We start from the raw sequence: 9628 nt of genomic DNA on the forward strand, positions 1-9628 counted from the left end.
GATTAAGATGGTGATCCAGTGAGTTGTTTGTTTAATAAAATTTAGGCACTTACTGGTAGTAAGCAGCCTTTATTGCTGTCACTTCACTCTCATCCATTGTCTTTTCTGCACTGACTCTCCTATTTTATTTTCTGTTTGTCTTATTTTAAGGGAGATCTTTGATGAACTGCTTGAAACAGAAAAGAACGCTCAGACACTTAGCATGGAATCGGGGAAGACTACTCGTCAGGCCTTGTGAGAAACAAACTCCTGGGTTGGCAGTATGTACTGTGTAGTCTGTTGCCACCCACTCACCCTTCCTCTGCCCAAGGAGAATTTGGAACTCTACTTGATGCGGGAGCAACATACAGCTCAGGGCCAAACCAAAAGACGAAATTGCAATTATGTGGAATGCTCCATGCTAATTGTTTATGGAAATTTGGTCTCACATCTGTAGCTGATTATCCTCTTTTTCTCCTACAAGAGTGGCACTTCCTTCTGTCTTAGGAATACATGTTGTAGATATATATAATTATGTGTGTACATATTTACACACACACCTGTATGTGGAATGAATGGAACCTTGGAGTTAGAATGAGCCACCAGCTCAAAATTAATAGCACAGCAGTTTGGAGAAGTGAAGTTGTCAAAGGTCCATTCACCTGAGAAATGTGTAAAGATATACATATCAGTTGGCATTCGGCTTTTATTTTCCTGGAATAGTTTGACTCAAGTCTGTAATCTTGCATATGTGTTACTTACTAGTAAAGTTCACTGGAAAGCCTGCTCTCCATGTTACACTAATAACAGTTTCTCCTCATTGCAAAGGAGGAGCATTTCTGCCACCTAACTTGAGCTTTTTTTTAAAAATTATTTCATGGATTTGTAACGCTTTTGCTGTTTACATGCAGTCCCAAGAAATGGGTTGTCGGTGCTTTGGAATGTGTTGTGCTCCCTCATTTGGTGTTCTTTTTACCCTTTGCATTTTTTTTTTTTAAAGAGATTCCTTCATACGGTCTCTTCATTATATGTCAACTATATTGTTATGGTGGTAAAGGTAGAATCTTCTATTTTCTCTTATATCATTCTTCCATGGAATAAGCATTACCTTAACAGATTGCCACCAGAACTCTTGCTAGGAATATAATTATCCAATTGGGACTCCCCATGACACTTAGGGGTGAGGAATGTTAGCATCACTGTCTCTCGAGCATAGAGAGGATAAGAGCAGTATTCTTGTGTTAAAACTGCAGCTCTGGACCACCATGTTGCTGAAGGCCCTATCACAGGTGTGAAATTAAGTACATGAGCTATGGGATAAAGGTTGAACATTTCACCATTGGCTCTCTGACTTTATCATTAAACAGGGTGGGAATTACAAATGTGATTCATACCACAATTCCAAAAAGTTAACAAATAACAAAGGTGCATAATATATTTATCTTATTTTTTAGGTGCTTTGAATTGAGGCTGGGGTACAGCATTAAGTGCTACATTAGTCACTCAGCTGACATAACAACTTGGTTAAGCAGCTTGAAAAACCATGTAAAGAATGAGTTTGAGGGGAGAATTCTGTCCACAAAATTTGGAGCCCAGGAATCATTAGAATCTCACAGTTAAGTATAGCAAAATATAAACAGTATTTTTGTTCATGGGTGTTTTGTTTTTTTTTTTTTTTTTATAAACAAGGCGATTTCAGTACTGAGCTAAGGACAAAACCACATCAAGTTTTCAAGAGAAGAAAACATACTTTGAAATGTACTTTAGTACATCATCACAGAAGGTATAGCATCTTTTCTGAAAGTTTGCCTTAACAGAGGTCCACTCTTGAAACTAGGATATGTTCCCACATAGTAACTTGCTCTAAAGGTTTGGATCTTTGAACTACTATCACTTTTGCTTAACTACTGATAAAAACTTTACCTCCTCTTATCATCTACCTACACTTTATTGTAGTAAACATTCTGAAATGGTGTGGTGGCAGGGTATGCAGGAGTAGAATAGAGCAGCGGAAAATACTTGTTTTAAAAAGTAGATTTCTAAATTTTGTTTTCTACAAAGAGAATCTCTTTTTTGCTTGGAAACAAGTGCTTTTCTCATAAATGAATGATCAAATTCTTTAACTGTTTGTTCTCTGTGTCTGTATTTGAATGGCACTGTTAAAAATGAGTGGGACTAATTTGAAAGTCACATTCGCTTTTCTTTACTACCTGTACCACCTGTGTGTGGAGAGTGGGGATTTGAAGTGAGGACTGCACTAGGGCATAAAGAAAAATAGAAATGCCGTAAGCCTAGAGTGCCTCATTTGACTTGTTTTTTATAACTTGCATATGTAGATGATTTAGAGGTGCACTTGGCTCAGGAACCTTTTCTGATTGATCTTCGTGTCTTGGGCAAGCCTTATTAGTGAGAAAATAGGCTACTGGAGCAGATGAGCTTTTTTCACAGTTCATATAGTCAAAAAATTGGGGCTTGATTTTACGTAATATCTGACCATTGCTGTGACCTGGTCAGCCACCTTATCCAGCTTTACTCCTTTACTGTTATCCCTTTCACTGTAGTAAACTTCTCATTTTATTTATAGTGAAGGGTTAGTGGCAACAGATGGAAATTTCAGCTGGAGCATGTTGATGTTTCTTGGAGTTGACTGTATGTATTTAAAATGTGTAAGTAGATAATATATTATTTTTTATGCGAGGTACGATCGGTTTGCTCAGAATCGGGGGCGGGGTATTTGGCATGTTGGGGCAAGGAAGGGACAAGACAGGTGCGAACAGAGTGCTTCAGTCCCAGGCAGCCTCACAGTTACTAACTAGAAATTACCAAATGTGTTTGTATTACTTTAAATGGACTGAATTGGAACTTGACAGCACTTAGTTCTGTACATGTTGATCTTAATTAGAAATTTGGGAAAAGCAGAACTAAACTGAAGCTCAAGCTCAATGATTATTGTCTAATAATACGGAGAAATGGAAAGTTGCATGTAGCCAGAAGCTATTTTCACGTTAGTTGCCATGACTGTAACTTGGGCCTATGAGAAGATAAACTTGTAGGAAATACACGTGTGTGCGCACTCAAGTTTCATTTCAACCAGGTAGAATAAAAAGAATATCCATGAATTGTTCTATTTATATTTTTGATTCCAAAAGCTATTTGTTTACTTGCCATGGTCTGTGAATTTCAGGCCTAACTTGATGGCTCAGTAACAATGTAAATGTGTTTACATCTTAAGACTTATATGGTGATACTTACAGGTCAGCTAATTAACTCTGGAAAGCAAATACTAGGTTACACATTTATTTCTCTCCTTGATCAAGTGTAAAATTCTTCTAGAAGCTTTAGGAATTAAAACCGCAACAAGTGAGGTTATGAATTTACTATTATTCCACACTGCAGTTACCATTATGTAACTGTATAAATACAGCTCTACTCATGTACAGCTACAGATATAGTTGTATAGTGAACATTATCTGGAAACACCTGAAACTAAAGAGATTATTGGTAGTGTTTCATATATAGCTATTAAGAATATAGAGAGAATATGGTGGAGGAGAGGGCATTTGAGAACAGAAAAAAGGTAGTTTGTAAACTAATTTGTGATCTATTGAAAAGAGATATTAAAACAAATAGAAATACTATTCTTCTCTTTGTTCTCTAAAATGAATACAGTGGATACTCCTAGTCATCCAGCATTTTAATCCCTCCCCACCCTATTTGATTTGATTAACCCCTTTAGATGGTCTTTTAAGTCAGGGAAGCAAAGGTGTATTTCCAAATGTGTCGCTTTTTTATACATACAGGGACTCTCAGAAAAACCAACAAACTAATATCAGATGCAATCACATAAAAATAAAAGTGTCCCCCAAAAGTCTCCCATTCCTGCTTTACACTGAGTAATGCTTTCTCACACATGTGTGTAGAAATTAAACAGACTTGTGCCCTCTACCACCCAATGTGTAACTTCTAACTGGTCTCTGCTGGTATGTCTACTAACATCCAAAAAGAAATAATTACTGGAAAGCTAGTTTTGTTAGGCCTAGAGGGTTTGGTGACATTCTTTGACTGTCTCACCACAATCATCAATTCCGTGTTAGCATGCTTTGATTACTAGACTTCAGGCGGTCTCTTTCATTGTATCATATTTATTCACAACTAGTAAATCTTCTTTTCCATGTGTGCTATGACTGTTTTTAAGTTTTGATAAAAAGTGTGCCAGTTTTAGTAACATTGGACTTACAGAGACAGAGGTTCCAAATAATGGACATGTCCACTGGGTAAGAAAACAGAGTGGGTGAGGTCTGGCCCAGGACCCACGTGTGAGGTCAAATGCCGAAACAAAGACAACCTGTCTACTGAGCTGGTCTGTGTCAGAACAGAGGGAGTGGAAAGAGACAGACTGCTTGAACCCTCTGAGACTTTCCTCCCGTTCCCCACTTCTCTGCCCTCTGCCTATCAATAGTTTGTTTATGCTTACAGAGAGGAAATGCAGAAGTGAGGTTCCTATGCTTTGCCTAGTTGAGCCACTACCAAGTTTGCTGGCAGCTTTGGCCATATTTTTTGTGAGGTGATTCTCTTTGTGTTCAAAGTGATTTTTGATTCTGATTCCTCATGTTGTTTTGTATGGAGCGGCACATTATCTGTGTTTTAGCAGAACTGTTCCTCTGTACCCTTGCGGTTTTTTCTTGTTTTTGTTTCCTTTTTAAATTATGCATAGAGGTTTTTTTGTGTGTGAAATTAAAGCCTTTATTAACCTTGTGTTGGTTCCACTTGTTATTTCTGAAAAAGACATATTCTTGCAGCCTAACCAGTTGTTCAGGTTTTGGAAATCGCCTTCTGTTCACCTCTGACTTGAATTTCTGTGCCACACTGTTGCATCTTACAGGAAATGGAGTGGCAGATCAACACGCGTTCTCAACCAAGCAGCCTGTGAAGTTTTGCCGAACTTCTGGATAAGGAACTGTTAATCAGCCTAACCCCTGCCTTTGCCTCTAGAGTATCTGAAAAGGGGTGAGACAGTCTGTGGGGTTCATACTAAAGCCTAGACCCAGCGGGTGTGTTTCCCTTTCTGGGAACTGATTAGCATGGTGAAATCTCGTAAGGGAGCCACCTGGGCTATTCAGTTCCCTTTCAAAGGAGTCCCCTTTAACTTAACTAACCCTGAGTGAGGCAGTGAGGAAAGAATAAGTAAAAAGGAGAAAAGCCAATACTCTGGAAGGGCTGTAAACCTGTAAACACTTTGGCACGCGTGTGACAGGCAGATATCAGCATGATAGGAAGAGCCTAGGAGGGCACTCAGAACTTGTCTCGTGGAGTGGTGGGCTGCCCTTTTAAGGGGGTAAAACAGGATGGAGACACTGCCACCTTCTTGAAGGCTGATGGGGCCATGGGCTGCTGCTCACAACTAAAATTTTACTTCAATTAACAATTAAGAAAAAAACTGCAAGCAGAACAGGGTGTTGCTTTGCAACCACAGCAATTTGCTTCTCAAAATAGTCCTTTTTCTTTCTTGAGGTTTTGTTGCTTCCACTGAGGCAAAGCATAGAAAGCATCTGGAGTCATGCCCAAGGCCTTGGTGAAATCCTCAGTGGACAGGTGAGCCTAGAAGGAAGGGACCAGAAGGAAGGGTCACATTCTTTCCTATTGGAGTCACATGGATGTGGTAAATCAAAGGAAACCTAACTCTGTCTCTGGTGAATCTTCTCACCTCCCACATCTGGCTTGCACCCCAGTTCTTGTATGCATAAATAAATAAATCTTTTGGAAAAAAAAAAAAAAAAGGCAGAGGACCCTCCCTGGGGGTGCAATGGGTTTAAAGTGCAGCATTACTAAGTGTTTCACATTCACTGCAGCACCAGGTCGATCCCCGGCCAGGGAGGTGGCCCACATGGCCAGCAGACCTCTCCTGTCTCACCTACTGCTCCCCTCAATAATGTATTTCAGCAGATCCTTCTTTTCTGCTCCCCACTTTCTGGTGTGTCCTCTCACCCCCTGCACCTCTGGCCTGCACCCCAGTTCTTATATGCATAAATAATTTTTTTTTTTTTTTAAGTAAAAAGGGCAGAGCTAAAGTGGAAGCTTCCTGAGGACCAGGAAAGAGATGAAAGGAGTAGGTGGGATCCTGAAGCCTTGAGATTCAGTCCCTGAATTTGGAACATAATGAAAAGGACAGCAACAGTATGAGGTAGGTTGAGGAGCTAGCAAGCAGGCAGTATGTGATGGTCAGGATGAAGCTAAACACTAGCCCAGAAATAAGCAGGAACGTTTGGCTTAGCTTCATTACAGAGTAGCTTCTCTTTGCAGACCTTAGTTTCCCTCTAAGATGGGAGAGAGTTCTCAAAGACCAAATTTTGTTCTTTTTAATGCTTTTATGGGGGGAACCTCCAGTATGAAAGGTTATTGGAAATAAGGTGTCTGCTCATTTATGAAGTAGCAAACCACAGCTAGTGGGTCTGTCAGTCTGGCTCACAGGAGCAGATGAGCGGCAGAAGCGAGTCTGCATTACAAGACAGCTGCTGTCCTAGGCAACAGCTCCCCCACCCCACCCTTGGGAGGGCTCACCATCCTGGGCCAGACGTTGCTTCAGATCAAGTTAGCAGACTGGCCACCTGACCCTACTGAAAGAGAAAGCCGTGGTCTGCTTTATATGTGCTCTGTGGCACTCAGGCCAGGCATGTTTGACTATTCCCGTGGTCGAGAAAGTCATCTGATACCAGTACATGACATCACACTGACCCCCCCTTTTTGGTGATTTTAGAGGTTAGCAAAGACCTTATCTTTCCCTGCAAAGTATATTTTTGTGCTTACAGTTGACTTCAGGAATTTTACCATTGTAGTACTTTGTCTCTCTGATGCACAAAAGTTTGTTCCTGGTTAAAGATAACATGCTAACCCTCAGGTCTTTTATATTCTACTGTAAATGTACCAAGTTTTGTAGGAGTAGATTTTGCTAAGAGAAGGCAGCAGAAGGTACAACAGAATTACAGAGAAGTTAGGAAATCCAGAGAATAAACTCAGTCAAAATTCCCTAGCTCTTGGCCCTCCCTGGTAGCGCAGCGGGTTAAAGCACAGCACTGAGAAGCTAAAGCCACTTCCGCATGAGTTTGATTCCCGCCTGCCCCGGAGGTGACCACATGGCGTGGCAGACCTCTCCTGACCCGCCCGCTGCTCCCCTCAGCATTGTACTTCATCGATCTGCCTGTTCTGCTCCCCACTCTGTCTCTGGTGAAGCCTCTCGCCGCCCCTGCACCTCTGGCCTATACCCCAGTTCTGTATGCATAAATAAATGAATCTTTAAAAAAAATTCCCTAGCCTTGAGTGGAAAACAAAGGATTTGGGTAAATGACTTGTACCAGCTTCTCTCATCCTACAAATGTCCTCGAAGATTAGATGGCAAAATTCTACCATTTCACTCGACCTGTAATCACAACTGTGCCTTGAGTTTCTTCAGACATAAGGTGAGGATTGACTGAAAGGGCCTTTGCTCCCAGCTCTAACAGGATATGATGGTGACTGTTTAAGGCACACTCAAATAGGAACCCCCAACTTAATTTGCTATCAGTGTCCACATCTCTGCTACCCCAGGCACTGGGAGGGGTCAGGGTGAAAGCATTGGGCTCCTTCCCCACAGGACTGCTTTGCTGCATGGAGCTGCGAGAACATGTTGGTTCCCACACGCAGCCTGGGACAGCTGCTTGGTAAACAGCTGTGGATGGATTTCAAGCCCCGGCGATCTGATGCCAGGTCTCTAGCCTGTCTTTTAGATTTGCCTCCCGTCTCTGGGCATTCTCGCCGCAGGCTTCTGGAAACCCTCCCTCCTCTCCCAGACTGGGCACCCAAGCACCTTGTTTTAGGAGCAGACTGTAAATATGAGTGGCTTGAGGATCAATGAGTGGGGAAAAACTGCCTACCTCAGGTCTGTTGTAGCACCCCTCCCCCTCACGGCCCCCCACAGCCATGACTGCTGTGTCCTGGGTCTGCAGGTGGCTTCAGGGGCTTTCTCTGGCCCAACCAGGCTGGCTCCTGAGCTGGGACAAAACTGGACTCTGACCTCCAGGCCAGATAGCAGGGACTGCCCATCCCAGTGGACTTCTGTCTCCATTATTCTTGTTCTTGAACTCTGAAGTCCTGCCCTCTGATAACTGGCCTCACCCTTGCCCACATCCGCCTCTCTCTGGTGGATCAAACACTTGCTATTGCGTCAGTCAGACCCATCACCCCACTGGCTCCCTTCCATTTTAGGAGCAACCAGAGTGGTCGGAAGACCCTGCCCACCCTCCCTACTTGGCATTGAGCCCTTAGCAGTCCCACAAGAACATACACTGCAACCACAATAAAAGAAATAAAGACACAGATCATTGAAGAATCTAAGGGCCTCCCTGGTGGCCTGGCGGTTGAGTCACAATACTAGCACCACCATGGCCTGAATTCAGTCCCCAGCCTGGAGCTGACCCACATGGCGCAGCAGACCTCTCCTGTCTCACCTACTGCTCCCCTCAATAATGTATTTCAGCAGATCCTTCTTTTCTGCTCCCCACTTTCTGGTGTGTCCTCTCACCCCCTGCACCTCTGGCCTGCACCCCAGTTCTTATATGCATAAATAATTTTTTTTTTTTTTTAAGTAAAAAGGGCAGAGCTAAAGTGGAAGCTTCCTGAGGACCAGGAAAGAGATGAAAGGAGTAGGTGGGATCCTGAAGCCTTGAGATTCAGTCCCTGAATTTGGAACATAATGAAAAGGACAGCAACAGTATGAGGTAGGTTGAGGAGCTAGCAAGCAGGCAGTATGTGATGGTCAGGATGAAGCTAAACACTAGCCCAGAAATAAGCAGGAACGTTTGGCTTAGCTTCATTACAGAGTAGCTTCTCTTTGCAGACCTTAGTTTCCCTCTAAGATGGGAGAGAGTTCTCAAAGACCAAATTTTGTTCTTTTTAATGCTTTTATGGGGGGAACCTCCAGTATGAAAGGTTATTGGAAATAAGGTGTCTGCTCATTTATGAAGTAGCAAACCACAGCTAGTGGGTCTGTCAGTCTGGCTCACAGGAGCAGATGAGCGGCAGAAGCGAGTCTGCATTACAAGACAGCTGCTGTCCTAGGCAACAGCTCCCCCACCCCACCCTTGGGAGGGCTCACCATCCTGGGCCAGACGTTGCTTCAGATCAAGTTAGCAGACTGGCCACCTGACCCTACTGAAAGAGAAAGCCGTGGTCTGCTTTATATGTGCTCTGTGGCACTCAGGCCAGGCATGTTTGACTATTCCCGTGGTCGAGAAAGTCATCTGATACCAGTACATGACATCACACTGACCCCCCCTTTTTGGTGATTTTAGAGGTTAGCAAAGACCTTATCTTTCCCTGCAAAGTATATTTTTGTGCTTACAGTTGACTTCAGGAATTTTACCATTGTAGTACTTTGTCTCTCTGATGCACAAAAGTTTGTTCCTGGTTAAAGATAACATGCTAACCCTCAGGTCTTTTATATTCTACTGTAAATGTACCAAGTTTTGTAGGAGTAGATTTTGCTAAGAGAAGGCAGCAGAAGGTACAACAGAATTACAGAGAAGTTAGGAAATCCAGAGAATAAACTCAGTCAAAATTCCCTAGCTCTTGGCCCTCCCTGGTAGCGCAGCGGGTTAAAGCACAGCACTGAGAAGCT

At 42.7% G+C, this 9628-nt stretch overlaps 2 protein-coding genes across 3 annotated transcripts in view; one reads left to right on the forward strand and one right to left on the reverse strand.

The window, feature by feature from the left end:
* Window positions 1-4734, forward strand: part of USP37 (ubiquitin specific peptidase 37) — a 73607-nt gene extending 68873 nt beyond the window's left edge. For both annotated transcript variants that reach the window (XM_012728584.1, XM_012728585.1), the window contains one exon: window positions 151-4734. In XM_012728584.1, coding sequence (XP_012584038.1) covers window positions 151-238 — 88 coding nt within the window. In that variant the 3' untranslated portion in view covers window positions 239-4734. The remainder of the gene's footprint in view (window positions 1-150) is intronic.
* Window positions 4735-5376: 642 nt separating this feature from the next.
* The window catches only part of VIL1 (villin 1), a 23764-nt gene continuing 19512 nt past the window's right edge, over window positions 5377-9628 (reverse strand). Inside the window, exon 20 of the mRNA XM_004674294.2 lies at window positions 5377-5577. Within this exon, the coding sequence (XP_004674351.1) occupies window positions 5464-5577 (114 nt within the window). The 3' untranslated portion in view covers window positions 5377-5463. The remainder of the gene's footprint in view (window positions 5578-9628) is intronic.

The sequence above is a fragment of the Condylura cristata genome, unplaced genomic scaffold, assembly GCF_000260355.1.
Source record: "Condylura cristata isolate star-nosed mole 26May11 unplaced genomic scaffold, ConCri1.0 scaffold00002, whole genome shotgun sequence".
Classification (NCBI taxonomy): domain Eukaryota; kingdom Metazoa; phylum Chordata; class Mammalia; order Eulipotyphla; family Talpidae; genus Condylura; species Condylura cristata.